Here is a 24983-nt window from a genome sequence, read left to right on the forward strand (position 1 = left end):
GCATTTTCTTTTCACGAACTGCTGGCTCACGTCTTTTGAATATTTTTCCATGGGGCTCTTGCCACTGTTGCCAGTACAAAATGGCATTGCGCAATCAGTTTTGGTGAGACTCTGCGCATGCGAGCACTGCTCGTTTTTGGACCTCTGATATGGCGTGGATAAGAAGTACGTCTTGGATCAGCCAGACTCAGGATTTACTTGGGTTAGTCCCTGGGGGAAGTTACCTCTCCTCTGGGATGCTGGTTTTCTCAGGGGTCTTGGATCTCTTAGGCTTGCTGCAAAGATTGAAGGCGTAAGTGCACATCAGACGCTTGGGATTCCCAAGCGCTCAGCTGGTGGCTGTCGGCTGTTGTTATCAGGGGCGGAGTCTGCAGGAACACAGAATTGCTCCGTGGTCACACGCAGCACACCAAAGGTGACTGGCGGTGGCCACAGGGGGAGGTGTGTGTGTCACATGATCCATGGGAGGTTCAATGGCCCTGCACTGGGACAATGCTGTCACAGCAGGGGACCTGCCTAACATGGACTGGGCATCCCGGAGCCTGACCGGTGTCCTCTCTGGCTGGGGAGCCCTGCTTTCTTGGCATGGATAGCTGCCTTGGATGGTGGGGAGGTCGAAACTGGCTGTGATGAGGGGAGGACCTGGATAGGGGCCAGGGTGTGGGGGACAGGCCAGGATCCTGAGACATGAGGTCTGCCCCTTCTGGGGGGCACAAGGAGGTGGCATTAGGAGGCAGGACGGGAGAGGGTCCCATTACTCCCAGGCTTCTGTAGTGCCCAGAACGACACACAAACCTCTGCACAAGCCTATATGGTGTAAATGATTATTAGCCCCTTTTCACTGGGCTCAGAGAGGTGAGGTCACTTTCCCAAGATCACACAGCCAGCAAATGACAGAGCTGGAATTTGAACCCAAGTCTGTCTGAATCCCCAACTCCATGCTCTAACCATGACTGCACACTGTGGCTAATGAGAATCCTATTGCCCTTGCTTCCAGTTGGTCAGGCCACAGTGGGCACCTGGACCAAATGCCAGGGGGAAGCGGACGACAGAATTCTCAGTGGAGTAGCCTCAGACAAATACAGTATACTAGGAAGGCACCAGTGCTGAGAAGTAACAGTGATGAGTGCCACTAACTTTCAGCTCTTATTGAACCCTGGTAGCCCTACGAGGTGGGTTCCATTCTCAGCTCTTTTTTAGAGATGGCCAAGTCGAGGCACAGAATGGTGATGTCACTTTAGCCAAGGACCCCCGCCCAGCGAATGAGGGTTGGAGTGGAGACACAGGGCCCCTTCTGTCTCTAGCCAGGGCCCCTGCAACACCATTTGGAGGGAGGCGGGAAATGGTTGGTATCAGACCTGAAAGGGTCGGAATTGGTGGAGTGCGCCCTCTGGTGGTGGGCACAATGGGCAGCGTCCACAGTGCCCCCCACCCCGAGCTGAATTCAAATCCCTGTTCTGACATTTCCTAGTTGCGTGACCTAAGCAAGTCATTTAACCTACTAGAGTCTCGGTTTCCCCATCTGCCAAATAGGAATAGTAATAGTGGGGGCTTCTCGGGTAGCTGTGAGGATTCAGTAACAGAAAGGGTTCACTGGTTATGATTAACACATGATAGTGAGGACAGATAACAGTGCCAAGGGAGTGATTCCTTCCTTTCCAGGGATGGGAAGAGAGTTGGAGTGCCCCCTTGGGTCCAACTCACCAAGGGTAGGCAGAGTACGGGAAGGTCACCCTGGAAGCTTTAGAAAGTCATTTTGGGGCAAATCAAGGACCATCCCATGATCACGTGCCACATTCTCCCCTCCTTCACTGGCCTCCTTTCTGTTCTTCCAAGGCCAGGAAGTCTCAGAGCAGCCTGCTTCCCACATCAGGACTGTAACCACTTACCACCTCCTGGCTAATCTCCCCCAACCCCTGCCTTCCTCACCATCTTCACTCCCCAGCTCAAATACCATCTGGGGCTCCCCATGTTCCCAAAGCTCACCGTCCACCACCTACCTTCAACCTACCCTTTCAAACCGCCTCCCTGTCCAATCAAAACAAAGGAAGCTTGTCAAAATACTAAATCAGTTCATGCCTTACTCTGCTCCAAACTCCCCTGTGGAGAAAAGTTTTGCAAATCTTTTATCTGATAAGGGACTTGTACTTAGCATCTGTACAAAACTGCTACAACTCAATAATAAAAAGGCAAAATAATGCATTAAAAACTAGGCAAGGGTTCTGATTGACGTTTCTCCGAATAGACATACAAAGGGCCTGGATGCATATTGTTTGTCATTAGGGAAGTGGGAATCAACACTGTGAGATATTACTTCACACCCCGAAGGATGGCTATGGCTTAGAAAGACAGATAATAACAAGTGTTGGAGAGGATGTGGAGAAAATGGACCCTCGTGCAGCGGGGAGAACGTAAAATAGTGCCACTGCTTGGGAAAATGATTTGGCGGTTCTTCAAAATACTGAACATAGAATTACCATACGATTCAGTGTATTAGTCTACTCGGGCTGCCATATCAAAGCACCGCATGGCTTATCCAACACACGTTTATTACTCGTGGTTCAGAAAGCTGGGAAGTCCAAGGTCAAGGTGCCAGTGTTCTTAGCTCGGCCTCATGGGTTTTATTTAATTCAGTCACTATTATTATCTCAAAGTGTCCCGGTTTTAACCACTGGGAGCCTTTGCATGCAGGCTCCTGCCCTTTGGACATAGCTCTGTCCTCTGAGTAGCTCCGTGGTTTCGCGCGCAAGATGTCCCAGGCTCATCCTGTACATTCCCTGGCTCAGCCCTGAAGTTAGTTTTTCTCCATGGAGTCCCGACTCACTTTGGTGGATCTGGGCACGAGGTGTGCTCCTTATTGCTGGGGTGTCATTGCCCCTGGGGCTTCTAAATTGGACAGGGCAGGGGGATGTGTATGTAGATTTCTCAGTCTAAATCTGAAAAACCATGAGTTCATGCTGATACTTCCAATTCAGCCCACTGCCACAATGACCTTCCGAGACTTCTAGCTTTCCAGTATCTGTATGTCTCTCAGTGACAAACCTGGATCCCAAATCAGAATTACGTTTATTCCTTTGCTCAACCTCACACTACACAGAGGATCGTTTCAGAATACCACTTTGGAAAAACAAACTCATGAGATGGAGTTTAAAATTCCTGCAGTGTGGTTCTGTGACGTATTTGAAATAAATCAACTTTGTCTCTGCTTGCATTCCTTTTTATGGATTTTCCCCATACTGTTGATTTGAATTTTTTTAAAAAATATTTTATTTATTTATTTGACAGAGAGATAGCCAGCGAGAGAGGGAACACAGCAGGGNCGTATTTGAAATAAATCAACTTTGTCTCTGCTTGCATTCCTTTTTATGGATTTTCCCCATACTGTTGACTTGAATGTTTTTTAACTATGCAAAATATCAACACATTTCCAAAAGTCAAAACTGTACAGAGAGAGAACACTGTATGTTGATGATACTGGAATTTTTTTTTTTTAAGGANGACAACTGCGCTACCCAGGCGCCCCTGAATGTTTTTTAACTATGCAAAATATCAACACATTTCCAAAAGTCAAAACTGTACAGAGAGAGAACACTGTATGTTGATGATACTGGAATTTTTTTTTTTTAAGGAAACTACAAAAAGATATCCTGATAGACATGTCATTCTCTCTCCTAACCCTTCTACTCCTTTCTCACCCACCTCCTTGGGGAACTAATTTCAGTAGTTTGGGGTTTGTCCCACCTGTATTTCCTTGCAAAAATTAGAAGATTCAAGAACATTTTATCTCCCCTTCTTTCTTACAAAAGATAGCATACTACATACACTTTTTTACACTTTGCTTTTTACAATGAACACTATGACTTAGTAATCACTCCAATCCAGTTTATAGAAAACTTCCCTATTCTCTTTTTTTAACAGCTGTGCAGTGCTCCATCGTGGGGCTGATCTAGTTACTCAATGACTCTCTTACATATAAGCATTAGGGTGTTTCCAGCATTTAAAATTACAAACAATGCTGCTGTGAACAAACTTAAACGTAAATATTTAGCTGGAATTGCGGGATCAGAAGGTAAATGCATGCGAAGCTTTTTGAGACACTACCTATTTCCCCTTCATTTCATGCACCTACCAGCCATGTATGTGTGTCCATTTCCCCAGGGTCATCAAGAGAGTATGTTGTCAAGCTTCTTAAGTTTTTCTAATCTGATGGGTGAGAAGTCATTTTTTTTCAAGTTTTTCGAAAAGTGGTACAGTTTCTGTGCAGTCTTCATCCAGCTTCTCCCAAAGATAACAGCCTACATAACCAAAATATAATGATCCAAATCAGGAAATTGACATTAACACCTCACTTTTTACTAAATTATAGACCTTATTCCAATCCCACTAGTTTCCACATGCTTTCAAAACTTCTGGTGTATATTTCTATGAAATTTTATTCCCAATGTAGCTATAATTTGCATTTCTCTTATGGCCAACAAAGTGAGCATTTCCCGTAAGTTTAAGGATCATTTTTAGATCTTTTTTTCCATGAATTGTTTGTTCATATTTTTTGTCCATTTTTCTGTCTGGTTTTCACATTTCCGCCCCCCCCCAAATTTAAAGAGTTCCTCATATATTAATGATATTAGCTTTTTACCTATGATATATGCTGTAAATATTTTTTACTGGTTTGTCAGTTATTTTTTGACTTTGCTTATGGTGTTTTCCACATGCAAAATTTACAGAAAATTTTATATAGTCAACGTATTAATCTTTTACTACATCTGAATTTAAGTCAAAGTTAGAAGGCCTTTTTCCACACACAACTTATAGAGGAATTCCCCCTTATTTTCTTCTATATTTGCAGTTTTATTTTTTACATATGGATGCTCATCTTTCAGGAGTTTCTATTTGTGTATGGTGTGAGGAGTGGATCCTGGATCAATTAAGTAAATATACCAAAATATTAGCAACTGATGGCAGGCACATGGGTATTTACCACGGTTGCAACTTTTCTCAAGGTTTGACAATTTGAAAAATAAACAGCTGTGGGTAAAGTGTGTTAAGCAGTTTGTGTAGGTGAAAGGAGGCACCGGTGGGGTGGGGCGTGGGCCTTTAAGATGGGCCCCGCCCACCCCGGAAGGACTCGCCCAAGCCCCGCCCCCGCCTCGCCTCGCCGACTCCCCCGTCCACGCCGGCCCCGCCCTCCGCAGCCGAGTAAAGTCACGTGAGCCGGGCTGCGGCGTCCCGCTCCGCGCCGTCATGGCGGCCCCGATGTACGGCTCCCCGGGCGGCCGCCTGGCCCGGGCGCTGACGCGGGCGCTGGCGCTGGCCCTGGTGCTGGCCCTGCTGGTCGGGCTGTTCCTGAGCGGCCTGACAGGCGCGATCCCGATCTCGGGACGCCGGTGGGGGCCCAATGGGCCGGTCCCTCCCGACTCCCGCAGCCGCTCGGTGCTCCTGGACGCCGAGACTGGCCAGCTTCGCCTGGTGGATGGCCGCCATCCGGAGGCCGTGGCTTGGGCCAACCTCACTAACGCCATCCGCGAGACCGGGTAAGGGTTGGCCCGACCTCGCGCGGGACCGGCCGGGGGAGGGGCTTGCACGGGCTCCGGGCCGCGGCTCCCCCTAGGGCAGTGCCCCTGGCTCCCTGGGGTCAGCTTCCCCGCCTCTGAGGCTGCAGCACACCATCTGGACCAGGTCCCTGGTTGGGTGGGGGCTAATGCAACATCCCTCAGCTCATGGGGACCAGTCCCTCGCCTTCAGCCAAGGGTGACAGTACCTCTGTTACACTTAGAGACCAGATCCCTGCCACCCAGGCCCCAATGCCTCCATCTGGATCAGGTCTGCGGAGCAGCACCGCCCCCCCCCCCATCCCCACCTCGCCTTGTGTCAGAAGGCTGGTGATAGCTGTTCAAGAGAGAAACTCTCACTTTCTTGATTGTGGCTTACCCCATGGGTGCCAGCCTCCTGCCTCTGTTTCAGAACCAGGGCAGCAGGACTGAGCCTGGCTTCTAGGCCAGTGGGAAAACCCAGGATCCCTAAATTCATGTAGACCCAGATAGTATTTTGCTTGGGCTCTGCTCCTTCTTTCTCTCCTCCCGCCTGGTCCAGGGGAAAGTTGCTTGGCCAGATAGTTGGTACAGAGCCAAGTGCTCCATCCTTGGTAGTCATGATCAGCTGTTGTGACTCTTCCTGCCTGTCTGGGCTCCCATTTCCTTGTCTGTGGCTCACATTTTGAGGATGTGCTCCGGCTGGGAGGTTGGGTGGTACCCTTCTCAGGCCCTGTACCAGGGCTTGTCCCATTCATTCATTCACTCACCTGATGTACTTGGCCTTGAGGACACAGAGCTGAGCAAGGCAGGTCTCCATTCAGTGGGGGAGACAGAGAGTGCCAGAACGGTAACCCGAGTCAGTGGGAGTGGGGAAAAGCTGCCTTAAAGCCTTGTCAGCAGGGCTCAGGCCCTGGATTAAGGCTATGCTAGGGTTCTTAGTGAACCCTAATTCCCCCCCTTCCACCTTCCCACTGCTCCTATCCATTTTGCTGGCGTGCATTAATTCCTGCAGGTCCTGGGGAGATACAGGATACTGAGGACACCCCCATTTTGATGATTTATGGTACTTGGGAAGGTATCAAATAGAGATTGTGAGGAGGGGATTTGCTGCAGGCACAGGAGCTGGGTGGGGCTAATCTGGGCAGGCTCCCAGGGAGAGGAGGCCACAGGGTGGGCTAGTTATTGTCCATAGAAGGAACTAGAGCTCCGTGGCTCTGAAATCTGGTGACCCATTCTCTGCTGACTCACACATGTTTTTGGCCCTGCTTAGGAAAGCCAAGAGGGCATGACGCATCTCTGCCTCCATGCCAGCTAGCTAGGAAGGAGGCACAGAGGGGAGGCCCAGCATGGGGAGGGGGCCTGGTCCCACTGGGCTGCGTTGCTCTGAATTATGGAAAACAGAAGTGTAGAGAGGGCTTCCTTGATGATTGTGCTGGATGGAAAACCTCTTTGTGGCCCAGCTCCTTCACTGTGTGACCTTGGGCAAATCACTTCACCTTTCTGAACCCGTTTCCTCCCCTAAAGGTGAGGCTTGAAGGGAAATTCAGTGGGATCACAGAACGCATCTCTGTTTGTTTACTGAAGGAAGAAATGAGTGTAAGAGAAAGGAGCAGGTGTCCTCTGCCCCCATTTTACAGTTAGGGAAACTGAGGCCTGAGGTGAGAGCCCAGGTCTCTTCATCACTTCTCATTCTCATGTCCCCTTTCCAGCATCCTTTCTGTCCAGTTGACCCATTCAGCACTGGGTGCTGTGCTGTAGGGAGAACTGTATCAGAACCCCCTATTTGGGGGCGCCTGGGTGGCTCAGTCGGTTAAGTGTCTGCCTTCGGCTCAGGTCATGACCCCAGGGTTCTGGGATTGAGTCCCACATCGGGCCTGCTCAGTGGGGAGTCTGCCTCTCCCTCTGTCCCTCCCCTCTGCTTATGCTCTCTCTCTCTCTCTCTTGCTCTCTCCCAAATAAATAAATAAAATATTTTTAAAAAAAGGAAGCCCCCATATTGGAAGCAGGGAAACTGAGGCCCTTAAGATCGACCTCTTAGAACTCAGGAAACTCTGAGGTTTCCTGGCCCCCGATCAGCAGATCCTCTGAACTGTGGGTGACTGTCTCATTTTTTCAAAGGGTGGAGGCCAAGGATTTGACTCTTCCGTTTACCTGGAGTTGGGATCTCTCCTCCTTCTCTCCCCCAGAATTCACCGGGGGGGATCCTGTGATTGTCAGGATTCCATGTCCTCTTTCCCCCCATAGTCTGTCCTCTCATTTGTGCTGTGTCTGACCTTGGACCGATACTCCCCACGAAGCCCGAGACATTTAGGGTTTGGTGCTTGGGCATCACAGGTGCCCCAGGAGCCAGAGCCTGCGCCAGTGCGGTTCCGGCTTTGTTGCTGGGGAGGCTGCACCCCTCCAGCCCTACCTTTCCCTCCTTCCCTGACTCCCCAGCCAGCTGCCCGACACACATCATGAGTCACCGTGGAGTTGGGAAAGGAAGTGGGTACCAATTAGAGGGAATTACCCTAAAGAAGCAGGGAACCCACTCAAATCCACCAACTAATGAGCAGCAACCCAGCCCAATAAAATGGGTAAATACCGTCCCGCTGCCCCTGGAAGTCAGAAAAGGTGAGCGTATCCCATCAAGAATGAGGAAGGGGGGCGCCTGGGTAGTGCAGTCGTTGGGCGTCTGCCTTCGGCTCAGGGCGTGATCCCGGCGTTACGGGATCGAGCCCCACGTCAGGCTCCTCTTCTGTGAACCTGCTTCTTCCTCTCCCACTCCCCCTGCTCGTATTCTGTCTCTCGCTGGCTGTCTCTGTCAAATAAATAAATAAAATCTTTAAAAAAAAAAAAAAAGAGTGAGGAAGGAGTGGTAGCCACACGTAAGGCAGGTGGGGGGTCCGTGGTGCACCGTACCCTGGAGCAGGGCGTGGTGACCGGGGCAGGTGTGTGACCCCCTGCTCAGCACACAGCAGTGGTCTGGTTTTTCTCAAATGTGGCCTCTTGAGACCCTGGAGTCATCAGGCATTAGGCACCCTGACATAAAATCACAGTGCGGCCCATAGACTCTCCAGATTAAAAAAAAGAAAGAAAAAGAAGATTGGAGAAACAAATCAGTGCTGCCAACCTTTTATTTTTGTCAAGTGAGTACATTAAAAACAAAACAGAACAGCATTTATTGACCTCTGTCAATGTTATCTCATAAAAGATCAGCTATTTTAGAACCAAGTAAGCCGGAAGGATGTGTTCTTTAATAAAGAACAGTCTAATGGGAACATGTAACTTTAGAAATGCTTGTTGGTGGTTTTTTTTTGACCAGGGATAGGGATGGAGTTTCGCAAAGTTGTCAGTCTGCACAGCGGTGAGGGAATCTAGAGGCCGTTTGCCCAAGTTCAGGCGTCCCCATTTTACAGATGGGGGAGCCGAGGCTGGAAGGACCAGGAAATGTAGTATGGAGCAGGGTTCCAGGTTCACTGTCAGAGAGATCTAGGCTTGTCCTCATCTCTGTGGCGAGAATGGTGAGAACCTTGTGGGGGGGGGTGGTGGTGGTGAGGAATCATTCGATTACGCTTAAGGACTGAGGCAACGCAGGGATCCTCAGAGATCAGCCTCAGGGGCCCCAGCACTGAAGTCTGGTGGCTTGGATGGGAATGTCCCCCACCCAGAGTGTTCTGGAAAGATAAGTGGAAACCCATCCATCTGGGTTTTCTGAGGACTCAGGCAAAGTGAATAAAACCCATCTAAATGGAATCACCCCACTTGCCCTTTGGAACAAGGCAGCATACAAGGAGATGGGGGTGGGTGGTGATTGTTAGACAAATAATTAACTTTTTGTGGTAAAAAAAAAATCCCAGTAGTTTTGAAAAGTCAGACAGGATGTATGAGGTAAGTCCCCCCATATATAACCACTGTTAGCTCTTTCTTCCAGAACTTTCTATGCATAAATAGGCCTAAGTGTGCATGCGTATGCGTAAGCATAGGTATGCGTGTGTGCATGCGTGCTTGTGTAAAATGCCTTCACACACAGGGTTATCCTGAGTCTACCGTTCATCCTTCTCTGATCTTTTTTTTAAATGTTGTCTCTGACATCTTGTCAGCACATGGCACCCCTTTCTCATCAGAGCGGTTGCCCTGTTACGTCATTACCTGCTTACATGCCACCCGTCACCCCCGCATTAGCCTTGGGATGGCCAGACCTGAATGTCATTCACTTTTGCGCACCCTCGGCATCTGGCACCTGCTAGGCTTTCAAAATGGCTTGCTTGCCACAAGTATCAGGTGAGCGTGTTTTGATCGTCTTTTCCTCTCCAGAGTCTAGGCCACAGCTGTTCTTGCCCTGGAGCTCTCAGGTGGCGTGTTGGCCACCTCCCCATGAGACCGTCCTGGCGGAGCCTGGCTCTGCCTTGTTTCAGAGCCTCTTCCCGGTCTCATTAGCGTCTTCCTGGTGCCCCTTATTTTCTTCGTGGAAATTGCCTTAACAGATGTTTGTCCCCGAGTTACAGAAGCCACGTGGGCAAATAGTTTTGTGTCCTAGGAGCAAGGGTGAAATGCAGAACCATAAAGGAAAAGATGGATAGATTTGCCTGTGCAAAAAACCCGAAAACCTCTATCTGGCAAAAGCAAAAGCAAAAAATCAATTCAATCAATTAAAATACAAACATATTTTCAATATTAGTGACAAGCAAAGGGCTATGTGTACATAGAGAACGTCACAAATCAATATGAAAAGATAAACACAGTGGCAGAAAGTGAGTAAAGCACTTGAACCAGAGAACTGTAAATGACCAATAAAAATTTAAAAACATACAGTGTAGGGACACCTGGGTGGCTCAGTTGGGTAAGCATCAGACTCTTGATCTCAACTCAGGTCTAACTCTCAGGGTCATGAGTTCAAGCCCCACACTGGGTGTGGAGCCTACTTTAAAAATGAGTAAATACATTAATTAAATTAAAAAAATTAAAACAAGTATAGTTGAACTCATTCAAGGATTATAATTAGAACAACACGATTGCATTTTTCAACCATTGCCTTGGCAAAGATGAGAACGATTGCTAGAAGTCACGTCAAGCCAGGGAGTGGGCGGACAGTGTCCGTCGTGGCAAAGTAGTCTCCAGCCCAGCGTGGTTGTGGGCTGGTAGCACTGGCCTCACCCAGGCGCTAGGTAGAGATACAGGGTCTCGGGCCCTGCCCCAGACCTCCTGATCAGAATCTGCCTCTGGACCGGGTCTTCAAGTGCCATGGATGCCCGTCAGAGTTGGGGAAGTGCTGCTTCCCAGGAGTGGGAGCCAGTCTGCCTGGAATTGAATCCCGGCTCTGCCCTTTGCCTGCTCTATAACCGTTGGCAGATGTAACAGCTAGTGTTGGGCAACAGTGCTGTGTAACGAACCACCTGCCAAAGCCACCGGCTTCAGAAATAGCCACTTGTCTTCATGGATCCAGGGGGCAGCCAGGGCAGCTTGGCTCATGCCATGGGTCTGCAGAGCTGGCCTGCTCCATGTTTCTCTCCTGCTTCTGAGAGCAGCGGGCTGGCCGGGGCATGTTCTCCCGGCAGTGGCAAAGGCATAGGAGGGTGCGTGGAAACAAAGGAGGCCTCTCAAAGGCTAATCTTACACCTGGTATACGCTCCTTCCCATCCGTATTCCATTGGCCAGAACAAGTCATATGACTGAACCCCACTCAATGGGGCTGGGGAAGGACTTGGCCATGGGTAGGAGGGATCGCAGAGCCATACTGCAGGGGGCACAGATAGGGAGGAGGGGCAGTAGCCAGGCTTTCACAGCAGTTACGGATCTTTGTGCCTTAATTTCTTCCTTTTCTGTACTACGGGGAATAACAGTGCCTGCCTGGGGCATCGTGGGATTGCCATGAGGGTGGAATGAGTTAGTAGACGAGAAGTGACTAGAACGTCACCTGGCACAGAGGAAGCCCTCAGTTAACACTGGCTGGTGTGATGGTGGGGGCCGGGACGTGGATTAGTACAGCTTTCGGGGGGCGGCTGTTTGTCAGTGCTTATTAAAGTTAAAAATACCTGTGCCCTGTGACCCTGCAACTCCACTTCGAGGGGGATTTGGCCTGACGAGTGCACACAGACAGACGGACGGCCATTCACGTGAATGACAGTTCCTCAGTATGTCTTCTGTGGTTTAACTCTTGGAGATGGCCACGTGCCCAGCCCAGGGCTGGCTCTGCATGTGCCCCCGTGCTGACCAGGCGTCGCTCTCCTCCCCGTCTAGGTGGGCCTTTCTGGAGCTGCGCACGAACGGCCGCTACAATGACAGCCTGCAGGCCTACGCCGCGGGCGTGGTGGAGGCCTCTGTGTCGGAGGAGGTAAGGGGCAGACGGGGGAACCTGGGGCTCCCGCCTCCCACCCACCCAGCGTGCGGCCCAGGGAGCTTGGAAGCGTTCTGAGGGAAGGTGCGTGCAGGGTGGGCTCCCTGCTCCACCCCCAGCCCTCGTGTAATTGGGCAGCAGGAGTTCATGTGCATTCTTTAGAACCTGAGGCCACGTACTATTTGATGCATGTGAAGGATGTAGAGCATGTCCCAGGGCACGAAGCTCAGCAAGAAAACGAACATCCGGACTAAAACGTCCAGTGTCACTGAGCCCTCTGAGGCCCCCTTCCCGACCCTGCCCCCAGAGGCACCGTCACCCTGAATGTGACTTCCGTTCATTCGTTCGTTCATTTATATTGAGATTTAATTCACATACCTTAAAACTCACTATTTTAAAATGTACAATCCAGTGGTTTTTAGTACATTCGCAGCGTTGTGCAACCATCACCACTACCCAATTCCAGAACATTCTCATCACCCCAGAAAGAAACACCATACCCATCCCTCCCTTCTCTCCCTCGCCGCGGCCCCTGGCAACCATGAATCTACCCTCTGTCTCCATGGGTTTGCCGATTCTTGACATTTCATGTGTCCACCTTCTTTTCCTCAGCATCCTGTTTTCAAGATTCATCCCTGTTCTAGACTGTGTCAGTCCTTCACTCCTTTTTGTGGCCAAATAATACTGTCTTGTGTGGACGGACCACATTTTATTTATCCACGCATCTGTGGATGGACACTTGAGTCATTTCCACTCTCTTACTTTTGTTAAACTAGTTCTATGACACGTGCTGAATCCTCAGACAACATTCCGGTTTGCTCTACTTGATTTGGGGCTTTAGGAAAGTGCTAGCATCAATCTCAGAAGGCGGCCCATATCAGAAGTGGGTGAGACTTCACGGTGACAGCCCGTCTCCCGCGGCGTGGGTGGTGGTGTGACACGCACTTGGGAGAGTCATTTGGCAGTGGTAGCCTTGAGCCCGCACGTGCCCTAGGGCCGCTGAGTGCCTTATGATAGAGCTTCGGGAAGGAATCAGCAACATGGACGCCTCCCGGATGCTGGCTGCTGAGGGGGAAAGATGACTGCACACAGCGGACGCCCCTCTAAAACTCACGCTCCTCATTCTGACAGCAGGCAGCCGTTTTGGACGTCCGCTTGGGACCTTGATGTCTGGGGAGCTGCTCAGACACTGGGCCAGGCTGGTGCTGTTTGGGGGGCGGTGATGAGGCAGGAGTCCCTCTCTCGAGGGGCCCCTAGCCTGCCAGTAACACTGAAGCCAGGCCCCAGGGGCTCTCCTGTGAGGAAACCCAGACACATGTGCCAGGCTCGTGCCAGGAGCCTGGCCCACATTCTCTCCCTCAGCCTGCACACCAGCCTCCCCGCCCCACCGAGGGAAGCATGACCGCCCCACTGAGGCTCAGAGAGGTGAACTCACTTACCCGGGGTCACACAGCCAGTCAGCAGAGGAGCCAGGATTCAAACCCAGCTCTGTCCAACCAGAGTCTCTGTTTCTAAGCGTTTTGCTCTGCCACCTCCCCCACTGGCCCGGGAGTGTCTCGTGAGTGGTGATTGTGTCCTGTCCCCAGTGTGTCCCCCGCACCCAGGCCAGAACCTGGTATAGGACAGGCACTAGGAAAATGCTTCTGGAAGTATTGGAAAGCTGCATGGAGGAAGTGGCATCATTTTGAGGTCTCGAGGGCAGAGGAGAATTTGGATGTGTTTCAGGGAGATGGCAATGGAGCAGGGGTCCCTGAGCGATCAATCTTTGGGTACCGGGTGCTACCACAATCCCCTCACTGCCCTGTGTGTCTTGGGAATATTTCCAGTGTGGCGAGGGGTATGGCTGGAAGTTAACCCGCCAGCCTTGGCCCCATGAGGTCCGTGGTTTGGGAAGTTACAAATCCACACCTTTCCAGGGTTCAAATCTTGACTCTTTGATTGCCTAGAGGACTCTGGCTAAGTTAGTCACCTGCCCGTGCCTTGGTGTCTTCAGCTTGAAAGCGGGGGTGGTGAGGGTGGCACTTTCCTTCCAGAGTTGCCGTGATGTTTGCGTGGGTCCATTCATACAGAGTGCCATTCATGTGAGCTCCAGGCAACAGACCACGTCCCCATAGCGCCACAAGATAGGGGACGTGCCTCCCCCTGCTGGAATGCCAGCTGGGTGGATTTGGCATTCCAGGCCAGGCCTGGCTGACCTTGGCCGGGCTCACCCATGCTTCCCCAGTCAGCTGGCAGGGCAGCGGGGGCAGCTGGGTGGCTTTGAATGGTCTCCTTCACGCGTCTGGGGGTTGACTGTCTGTCAGCCGGGGTGATGGGGCCGATGGGGCCGATGGGGTCGACGTGGTCTCGAACCTGCCAGCAGGCCAGCCTGAGCTTGTTCGTGTGACACCAGGCTGGGAGGTGTGGAAGGCCCCTCGAGGGCTGGTTGAACTGGCCTGGCATTCACTTGCACACATGTCAGTTGTGAGTTCCCTGCCGTGCCCTCGGGGCTTAGGGCAGGATGCAGTAGGGCGCGAATGTAGTTTGTTGACTGACGAATACATCCATGGCTTGGGGTCTCCAGTAACAGAGGAGGCACAGTCTAGGGCCTGACGGGACACGAGCAGGGCCTCGTGGGGAGGAGGGCCAGCGTGAGCAAAGGTGCGGAGGGGCCTCAGCAGGGCACCGTGGTTCTCCGCGGCCTGGATAGGGGTGAAGAGTGAGCCCGAGGGGGAGCCTGGCTCTCCCACCCCTCCCCTGCCCGCCGTGCCCGCCCCACAGCTCATCTACATGCACTGGATGAACACGGTGGTGAATTACTGCGGCCCCTTCGAGTACGAAGTCGGTTACTGCGAAAAGCTCAAGAGCTTCCTGGAGACCAACCTGGAGTGGATGCAGGCGGAGATGGAGCGGCACCGGGGCTCTGCTTACTGGCATCAGGTGGGTGCGGCCCCCCTGCCCTGTGGGTCTGCTCTGGGGACCTGTCCCTGCTCCGGCTGCTGCCGTCCCGGCTGGCCAGCTGCCCATCTCCCACCCCTCTTCCCCAGCCCTTCTCCCTCTCTCCCTCCCTCTCTCCTTCATCCATCTACCCACCCATCCATCAGCCCCCCCCCCCCCCCCNCCTGTCTCCCCTTCCTTCCCACCCAGCCATCCGTGTGTCTACTTTGTCAGCACACATACCACCCACAGGCCTATCCGTCTTCCTCTCTCTTCCTCTCACCCATCTGCCACCCCTGCCCATCTTAGGCCACTTCTCAGTTCTCCCACCAACCACCCCCCAACCATTGACATACCCCATTTGGTTGCCTGTCCATCTCCCTGCCCACCGTCTACCCGTCTGTCCACTGCCCTCACACACACGCTTCCCATTCACTTGCCTAGCTGTCTGTCTGACCAGCCACCTTGTCTGCTTCATTCCCCACCTTCCTCCTGGCCATTGGCCATCGAAGCACCTGTCGGTGTCAGTCTGTCCATCCGTAGCTCCGTCACTGCTGCTCTGTCTCCCCATCAGGAGCCGCCCCGTTCCGTGGGGATGATGTCCTCGCTCCTTTTGCACCCTGTCCATCCCCAGCTTCGTCTCTTGCTGACATCCTCGCTCTGTGGTCCAGCCTCCCTGACCTCCTGGTTCCTCGAACAAGATGTGTTACCTCTTGCCTCAGGGCTTAGGACCTGCTGCCCCTTCTGCCCAGAGCACTTCCTCTTCCCCCCACCCCTCACCTCTGTCCCATCCCCACACTTCCCTGTGGCGCTCTAGTGAGGGCCTCAGAGCCTGTCTTCAGCGAGACTCGAGCCCCCCGAGGACAAGGCGGGGACCACATCTGCTTTGTTCAGCACAGTCTCCCTGGCGCCTAGCACAAGGGCCGGCATACAGTAGGTGCTTTACATGTAAAGTTGGTTGAATGTTTATTGATAGAAGAATGGATCTGTCTTGTCCTGTCTGCGCATCCAGTCTGTGCACCCGACTAGACATCTGTCCTTCTCTCCCCCCTGCCATCCACCTGGACGATTGCTTCTCTGTCCTTCCCTCCCTCCTACATAACTTCGCGGCCATGCAGCCATCTCTCAGTGCTGCCTGACTGTTTGTCCATGTGTCTTAGTTTTTTGTCCATCTGCCCATCCCACTTGCAGATGTGAACAAAGTGCCTGGTATATACTCAGAGCCGACCAAGGCCGCACGGGGGACACAGCGATGACCTCCCTAGTTAGAGAGCAGAGGCAGTGACCATGGGGAGGAGTCAGCTACTGAGACATGTGCCCTGAGGCAGCAGTGCAGCCAGGAGCTGAGCTCAGAAGAGGGAGCAGTTGGCAGTGGGTCAGGGCTGGCCAGGAGGCTTTCTGGAGGAGGTGGCTTTGAGTTCTTACGGGGGGGCTATTTAGGTCGGCAGAGGGCAGAAACAGTTAACTAAGTGATGGCAAGACAGTGCTTGGCACAGAGGGCTGGGTACTGGGTAAGGGGGGTCAGGGCTACCTGGGTCCCTCCTGCCCTGTCTGGATCCCCAGACCAGAGCCCCTCCCATTGCAGGAGAAGGCGCAAGCCCATGGGGGGAGAGGCCTCACCCCATCTGTGCCCCTCCCCCTAGGTGCGGCTGACCCTCCTGCAGCTGAAAGGCCTCGAGGACAGCTATGAAGGCAGTATGACCTTTCCAACTGGGAGGTTTACCGTCAAGCCCTTGGGGTTCCTGTAAGTGCCCCTCCCGGAGCGGACAGGGTAGGGGAGAGGGCCATGCACCTTATCGCCAGACAGACCTGGGCTCCAGTCCGGGCCACCTCCTGGCCCGGCCTCGGACCGCTCACCTAGCTTCCGGAGCCTCAGCTTGCTCCTCTGTGGAAGGGATGTGGACATGCACTCCCGGCAGGGCAGGCAGGCCTGGTAACCCTGTGGCACCCCCGCCCTCCTCAGCCTGTTGCAGCTCGCCGGGGACCTGGGAGACTTGGAGCCCGCCCTGAATAAGACCAAGAGCAAGCACGTTATGGGCTCTGGCTCTTGCTCTGCCCTCATCAAGCTGTTGCCTGGCCACACGGACCTCCTGATCGCCCACAACACCTGGAGCTCCTACCAGAACATGCTGCGTGTCATCAAGAAGTACTGGTTCCAGTTCCGGGAAGACCCGCAAGGTGGGTGGATGTGGGTGCGTCTGTGCGAGGGTGCGTGTGGGCATAGTGCGGGGGTGGGGGAGGTGTGCGCCTGGAGCTGTGGGCCTTGGCCCCGTGCACCCCGTCCAGCCACTCTAGGAGTCCATCATAAGATAATGCTGACATTTTTGTTTCCTTTTAGTTCCTTTTCACTAGGTGTATCAGTTCCCTGTTGCTGCGTAACAAATCACTCCAAATTTAAAACAACAAAAGCTTGAAACACAACCGTTTATTTTTGCTCAACATGTCTGTGGGTCAGCCCCCTGGGTTTGGTTATGCCAGGCCAGGCCTGGCTGATATTGGCTGGGTCGCTGATGCTTGGCTCAGCCAGGGTGAGCTGGCTGACCCAGGATGGCCTCATCTGCGTGTCTGGGGGTGGCTCTCTGCTGGGTGTTGGGGCAGCTGGGCTGGCTCAGGCTTATTCATGTGACATCTGGGCAGGGCAGTGTGGAAGGGCTCTTGAAGGCTGATTGAAACGGCCGCAACATTCTGTTGCTCAGAGCAAGTCAGGTGACCAGCTCCCATTTGAGAGGTGGGGAAAACAGAGCCCAGCATTTGATGTGAGGGATCGCAGGGTCATACCGCAGATGGTAGGGGTGCAAGCACGGGAAGAATTACAGCAGACGCTCAGTGCAAACACTCAGCTACACAAGGAATGCATGAATACGCTCTTCCTGTTGAATGTGGGAACTTTGCAGCTAAGGCCCCAGTACCCCAGCAGGGCTTCCCCCTCCGATCGCTGGCCCCCGTGTCCACCCCAGAGGTAGCCACTGCCAAATGTTTGCACTGCCTCCTTCTTGGCGAAACTTAAAAATCGAATGTTGCCAGGAGGTGGCGAGGGGGTGGGGAAACGTATACCCTCGTCCTCTGCTAATAGGAGTACCGGGTGGCGCCACCACTTTGAGGACAAACCCAGCTGGTATCTAATAAAGTTCAAAATCTGTCACTCCCGTGGTCCAGCAATTCTTGGCTCAGATCTGCCCCTAGAGAAACATTTCAACTTCTGCATAGAAATGGTGTACAAGGATGTCACTACGGTAATGTTGGGAAACAGCCTAATGCCCGTTAGCATAAGTAAATTTCTGTGTTGACACGTGTGCAGAGAAGCGTGCACATCACACGTGTGCAGCTGGAAGTGCACCCACACTGAGAAACAGAACAGCGCCAGCCCCCCCGAAGCTGCTCTCCTGGCCCTTTCCAGGCACGTATCCCCACCCAGCATAATCTCCATCTGCCTCTCACGGCGCGGATGGGGTGGGCCTGATTCTGCGCGTCACGTGCGTAGACACATACAGCGCGTGCTCCCTTGTGTCTGACTTCTCTCGCGTAGCGCCGCGCCTGTGAGGTTCACCCGTGGTGCTGTTTGTAGCCACAGGTCTGACCGTCATTGCTGTAGATCCACGAACATGGTACTGTCTTCTGACAAAAGCCTGCGGAAGGGGGCGCCCGGCTGGCTCAGTCGGTAGAGCGCACAACTCTTTGATCTCGGGGTTGTGAGTTGTGCCCCAAGTTGGGAGTAGAGATTATGTAAACAAACAAACAAACAAAACCTATGTAAGTTATACACATATGGTATAGGAAATTGGAAAATACACTTAAACGTTCATATACCATCGAAATCACTTGAACACCCCATAACCCACAGGAGATAATTTCTGTGAATATTTGGTTCTGTTTTTTTCTAGACTAAAATGTGCCTTATTTTTCCATTTGTTTTAATTGTTTTTTATCATGCTAGTAACACATGAATACATTCTTGCTGACACAAATTCCATAAATGCAGATGAAGAAAGACCTCTCTTGTAATACCCTTCTCCCAAATTTCGGATCCTTCCTAAGAGGATACCTGCTGCCATTTTGGTTTGGATCCATCTAGATGTTTTGCACTAGATGCACTTATACTGTGTATATATGAACCTTTTTTTTTTGGGTAATAGACTATTTTTTAGAAAAGCTTTAGGCTTACAGATAAATCGAGTAGATAATACAGAGTTCCCATATACCGCCCCGCTCCTTTCTCCCGCTGTAAACATGTTGCATTGGTGTGGTACACTCGTTGCAATTGACCTACCAGTGTCGGGACGTTACTATCAGTGGAAATCCATAGTTGACATTCAAGACCACCCTGAATAGTATGGTTGTGCGGATTTTGGTCACCGCACAACGATAGGTATCCGCCTTTACGGTATTATACAGCAGTTTCACTGCCCTAAACGGTTTGCTTTCTGTTGTCGTTGTTGTGTTTGGTTTTGTTTTGTTTTAAATAAATAAGACCATACCATATGGATTGTTTGCAACTTGGGCCCTTTGCTCAACAGCTGGCCTTGAAGAATTTTGGATATTGCCACGTTCAGTCCAGCTTTTAACAGCTGATGTTAAACTTTTAACTAGTTCTCCACTGGGGGTTTGGGGCACGTCCAGGTCTTTGGTGTTTCAGTCGGTGCTGCGGCAAGTGGGCCCCCAAGGGAAAACTGTAGGTTAAAAGATGGACGTAAGTAGGGGCGCCGGGGTGGCGCGGTCGGTGAAGCGTCCGACTCTTTATTTCGGCTCAGGCTGTGATCTCAGAGTTGTGAGATGGAGCCCTGCGTCAGGCTCTGCACTGAGCACAGCGTCTGCTTGTCCCTGTCCCTCTGCTCCTCCCCCCACTTGCTCTCTCTCTCAAATAAATAAAATCTTAAAAAAAACAAAAAACAGAGGGGCGTAATTAACAGCGCCTGGATGGCTCAGTTGGTTAAGTGTCCAACTCTTGATTTCAGCCCAGGTCTTGATCTTGGGGTTGTGAGTTGAAGCCCAGCACTGGGCTCTTCACTGGGTGGGAAACCTACTTAAAAAAATAACAATAAACAAGATGGGCATAATTAAACATTTTAGGCTCTGGATACATGCAGCCAGATTGCCTCCAAAAGTGGCTGGTCCAGTTCACACTTGGCCACAAGTCTGTGAGCGTGTCCGCTTTCCCTCAGCCTTGTCAGCACTGGGTGTTACGTTCATTTCAATTTCTGCCATTCTGATGGGTGATAAATGACATCCTGGGCTGTGCTTCCCCCCCCCAACCCATGGCTATAAACACACCTTTAGGATGTATATGGGGGGGGGTCTGGACCAACACATGCAGTCACGTGACCACCACTCAGTAAAGATGGAGAACATTTCTGTCCCCCCGAGGCAGTTCCCTGTGCCCCTCGTAGTTATTCCTCAGGCAACCACTCTTCTTGTTTCTTTCCCATTAGGTTAGTTTTACCTGTTCTAGAAGAAAATATAAATCTGCGCTGATTTTTAAAAATTTCTGGTAGTAAAAAAAAGAAAATTCTGGTTGTTTATTTATGTATTGGTTTATTTATGTTATTGAGGTGAAATTCACACAACGTAAGGTGAACCATTCTAAAGCGAACAATTCTCGGCATTTAAAACACCCACAGTGTTGTGCCTCCACCACCTGCACCTAGTTCCCAAACACCTTCATCGCCCCAGAAGGAAACCCCGGGAAGCAGTCACTCCCCAGTCCCCTTTCCCACCAGCCGCTCGTGGCCGGTTTGCTCACATATTAGAATGGATAGAGGCTCCCCCAAGGTCTGCTGCTCCCCACCTGGAGGCTCCGGCTCTTGGGTTGGGGTGCAGGGGGGTCCCCAGGCGGGCTTGTCTGACCTGCACCCCCGCCCCCTGCCGGGCCCGCTCTCGCCCCGCAGAGAACTCTCCCCTGGCTCCCGGCAACAAGGTGGTCTTCTCATCCTATCCCGGCACCCTCTTCTCCTGTGATGACTTCTACATTATGGGCAGTGGGCTGGTGAGTGTCCCTCCCGCGTGGCATTTCTCCCCCGGGCTGTGGGTCACCCAGCAGCTCTGGGCAGGTGGGTGGATGCAGCCCCCCCCTCCCCGTCCCACGCTGGAGCCTCTTCTGCTGTGGTACTTGGACTACTGGGGGGGGGTGGGTGGCTTCTTACAAGCGGATTCCCAGTCGCCCCGGGGGCCGCCAAGTCCTGCAGCCTCCCCGGACTCTGCATCTGGAACTAACTCTTCAGCAGTCGCTGCTCTTGGGGGCCCTTGACCTTGACCTCAGTGACCCCGTTTGGCTGTCTTTAGCATAAGCCATCCCTCTCTCCACACTTGCTGTTTCTCATCCTGCCTCCCCTCCTGCCTTCCTCAGACTCCCTCTAACCCGGCCAGGGTTTCTAAAGAAGTGTTGTTTACGATGTGTTGTTTTTATCGGTTTTCCTGGCTGGGGTCCAGGCTCGTTTAGAAATCTGTTCCTGGCACCCCTCGCTGGGGCATTGAGCCCTGAGATTGCAACACGCAGAGGAGAAGAAAACACCGCTCTAAAAAATACCCTCCAAGCAGAAGGTCCCGGTCTCCCTGAGGGGGCGGCGACAAGGGGCTCTTTCCTTCTCTGCTACCTTCTGAGAGACGTGGGGGGCTTAGTCCCCTGAAATGGGGTAAGAGGCGTGAGAGGGCCAGGTGTAGGTGAGGGGACCCCTTGCAGCAGTCCGGCTAGGGAAAGGAGGAGACAGTCTGGGGAAGGACAGCTGAGGAGGTCTCACCCGGTCACCTGGGAGGGGTCCCGGCAGGAAACGTCCCTTCCATCGGGGTCTTTCACTGTGCTTGTGCCACAGACCCCTTTGACAGTCTGGGGGGCTGTGAACCCCTTCCCAGCATAACATTTTCAGATGCATAAACCAAAATATATGGGATCATAAAGGAAACCAGTGATACTGAAATGTGTTTAGCGAAATACTACATAAATAACCTTCTCGTATCATCGATGCACTGTTTTGTTAACTGACGACATAGCAAGCTCTGGGAGCCGGTGTGCTAACTACCATAATTTCGAAGGAACAGGGAGCGTAAATGATGTTTTGGGATAGGGGCAGCCCTGTCCTGTGGTGGGAACACATCTGAGTTCTGTTGGTGACGGTCTCCAGTACCCCTCACATCACGGCGGTGGGTCACCTGTGCTCGCAACGCGAGGAGATGCTGAGTTCCAGTTTGGTGGCGGTGGGAATGAAGAGGCGGTGTTTTCCCCTCCAAGTCTTCAGACTCCCTGAGTACTACCCCAGGTTCAGAACTCCCCCGCCCTGAGAGGGGAAACTGCCTTCCAGGGCTTTCAAGGCTGTGCTGATCTGAATCCCGGCCGTGGCTTTGGATGCTGGTTGAGGGACAAGGAAGAGACAGGCTGGAAGGAGTGGAAGAAGGTGTTGACACCTGGGCGTTGCTCTCAAGAGGCTTACTTTCCAGATTTTTCTTTCAGACATCACATTTATGGCTGTGCTATTGTTTAGCTGGGTTTTTTGGCTTTGTATGAAAGAGGAGGAGGCGTGCTAACATCCTGCTATAGAGGAACGAGCATTGATTTAAGAATTGGAAGTTTGGTGGTCAAATCTTGGCCCATCCACTTATCAGACATGACCTTTGGCACGTCTCTTAGCTTCTTCAGGCCTCAGTGTACCTTTCAGTAGAAAGGGGCATTGGTAGCCAGACTGTGCTTTTCCCAGGAGGGCTGTAAGGGGTCAGTGAGGCTGTGGTAGTCTACCAGGCTAGCAGCCGCCGCCGCCCGACTTTCCCTGCAAAACTGCAAGGACAGGGTAGAAATGGGATGCTGTCTCCCCAGGGAAAGAGTTGAGTGACTTGGTTGGGGGAATTGGGTCCATAAGGAGCACCACGTTGGGCTCTCCCAGGGGCTGTTCCCCAGGGCAAAGTGGGGTGCATGATTGTGAATCCCTGTTGGCGCTCAGCCAGGGAACCAGTGAGGAGTGTGTACCCAAACCAGCACACGAGGTTTTAAAAAACTGTAATCAGTGTATGAACCATGATTGGTGCAGCACTGCCACTTGGTGGCAGCATGCCCCGGTCCTAAGTCAGGGGGCCCTACCATGCAGCGCCCCCTCGGCCCTCCCACAGGTGACACTGGAGACCACCATCGGCAACAGGAACCCGGCCCTCTGGAAGTATGTGCAGCCCAAGGACTGTGTCCTGGAGTGGCTGCGTAACGTGGTGGCCAACCGCTTGGCCTTGGACGGGGACGCCTGGGCAGACATCTTCAAGAGGTTCAACAGTGGCACGTGAGTGGGCTCCTGGCACTGTGACCTCCTCACTCAAGAAATGGACCAACGTCCCCGCTAACAGTCAGAGCCCAGGGACCTGACGTGGCACCAGGGCCACATGCCCCACACCCCCTGCAGAGCCCTCTCATGGCACCTGCTGGAGTTGGAAGGTGTCTTAAAGTCTTCTCCCTTGTTTTAGACTTAGGGAAGCTGGGGCTTTGCCTCTTTTCTTCAGGCTCTTCCTTCCAGGGAAAGGCCCCCAGAGGGAGGCCAGGACGAGAACTTGGGGTTTGAGGGCTTCGGAGACGGGAAGGGCCATCTGAGCAAGTGGGTATGAGTCAGTGGGGACCCTGTGAGCCAGAGACACTGGAGCTGGGTAGTGCAGGGCCTTAGAACGTCAGGCTAAAGAACTGAACTTTATTCCAAGAAGCATTAGGGAGGCATAGACTTCTCTGGAGCAGACAGACAGCATGCTGGGAGCCGAGGACACCTGGTCAAGCTGCAGTGTTAGGGTGACAGTCAGATGGCAGGACACCCCGCCATGCCACCCCTTCCCCTTGATTCCTTGTGGTGCGGGGGACTCGGCAAGGGGCAGGCTGGGGCAGTGACCCCAGGGTGTGTTCAGTCCTCCTTCCTTGGGCATGCAGGTACAACAACCAGTGGATGATTGTGGACTACAAGGCATTCGTCCCTGGCGGGCCCAGCCCTGGGAACAGGGTGCTCACCATCCTGGAGCAGATCCCGTGAGTGCCCTGGGAAGGAAAGCAGGGACCTGCCTAGGAAAAAGTCTGGAGGCATGCTGGAATGTGTGTGGGAAGGTGAACCTCTAAGGAAGGCCAGGTGGGAGGGGGAGGCAGCCTCTGACTGGGGGAAAAGATCCAGGACCTAATGTGCCTCTGGGCAATAGGGAGCCATCAGGGGTTCTTGAGCAGGGCAGCGCCCACAGGTGCCCCTTTTCTCACCAGTCTTGCCCCATCTCTCTTCTTGGTCCCAGGGGCATGGTGGTGGTGGCCGATAAGACCTCAGAACTCTACCAGAAGACCTACTGGGCCAGCTACAACATACCGTATGTCCCCACCCCTGCTCCACCCCGACTCAGTTTTCTGTGCTGGTCAGGGGTCCGTCCCTGCATGATCTTATCAAACCACAGAGCAAAGAAACTACCCTGGCCTTTCTCTGGCTGGGAAAGCCCTGCCAGTTTGAGGGCACAGTGGTGGGACGTAGGTCTGCGCCCACAGCGGGGTGATGAGGGGTGGCCAGGCTCAGGTGCCGACCCCTGCTGTGGCTCCCCCACTGCGTCTGCTATAACTGGGCCGCACGGCCATCAACTCTGGACTCTCACCGTGCCCTACCAAATGAGAGATTCGGTCCTTACAACCACCGCACGGTAGCCACAGCCCCTGTTCCCATTTCGCAGATGGGGAAACTGAGGCCTCCAGCTTAACTTTCCCCAGGCACATTCCCCAGCTGTCCAGCAGTGAAGTCAGCTTGGACCGCAGAGCCTAAGCTTGGCCACCCCCCAGCATACACAGAAGACGTGACTATCGCTGTCCTGTCGTGGTTGTTAGTGATAATGTGGTGCTATGGCCGCCCCCCCCCCTCCCCGGCCAAGGCCAGTGTGGGCAGAGTGGCAAGTGACCGTCCTTATCACCCACAGGTACTTTGAGAATGTGTTCAACGCCAGCGGGCTGCAGGCCCTGGTGGCCCAGTACGGGGACTGGTTCTCCTATGATGGCAGCCCCAGGGCGCAGATCTTCCGGCGGAACCAGTCGCTGGTGCATGACTTGGACTCCATGCTCCGGCTCATGAGGTGCGTGGGGGAGCTTGAGCCCTGAGCCCCACAGAGCTTTCCGTGCGCCTCACTGGTGCCCAGGTAAACCTCGCCACGAGCCCGGGGGTTCGCAGGATGGCAGCTGACCGTAACCACACGTGAAGGGGAGGGTGCTGACCCGCTGCTGAGCGGCCACCCGGTGCTGGCCACCGTGCTAG

The 24983-nt window shown here is 52.9% G+C and overlaps 1 protein-coding gene and 1 long non-coding RNA gene across 3 annotated transcripts in view; one reads left to right on the top strand and one right to left on the bottom strand.

Moving 5' to 3' along the window:
• Positions 1–9: 9 nt before the first annotated feature.
• Positions 10–6433, bottom strand: LOC117804571. Its single transcript, XR_004629071.1, has 3 exons — positions 6299–6433; positions 4130–4295; positions 10–368 (listed from the first exon to the last, which is right to left on the bottom strand). It is a non-coding gene; the product is annotated as an uncharacterized LOC117804571 (long non-coding RNA).
• Positions 5187–24983, top strand: part of PLBD2 (phospholipase B domain containing 2) — a 23115-nt gene continuing 3318 nt past the window's right edge. Inside the window, exons 1-10 of one of the 2 annotated variants that reach the window (XM_002925285.4) lie at positions 5188–5531; positions 11751–11844; positions 14608–14766; positions 16407–16507; positions 16727–16941; positions 20646–20743; positions 22852–23012; positions 23642–23737; positions 23989–24060; positions 24652–24804. In XM_002925285.4, coding sequence (XP_002925331.3) covers positions 5242–5531; positions 11751–11844; positions 14608–14766; positions 16407–16507; positions 16727–16941; positions 20646–20743; positions 22852–23012; positions 23642–23737; positions 23989–24060; positions 24652–24804 — 1439 coding nt within the window. In that variant the 5' untranslated portion in view covers positions 5188–5241. Of the gene's footprint in view, positions 5532–11750; positions 11845–14607; positions 14767–16406; positions 16508–16726; positions 16942–20645; positions 20744–22851; positions 23013–23641; positions 23738–23988; positions 24061–24651; positions 24805–24983 lie in introns of both variants that reach the window. The other variant, XM_034672502.1, reaches the window with a different exon arrangement.

The sequence above is a fragment of the Ailuropoda melanoleuca genome, chromosome 12 (assembly GCF_002007445.2).
Source record: "Ailuropoda melanoleuca isolate Jingjing chromosome 12, ASM200744v2, whole genome shotgun sequence".
In the NCBI taxonomy this organism is placed as follows: Eukaryota; Metazoa; Chordata; class Mammalia; order Carnivora; family Ursidae; genus Ailuropoda; species Ailuropoda melanoleuca.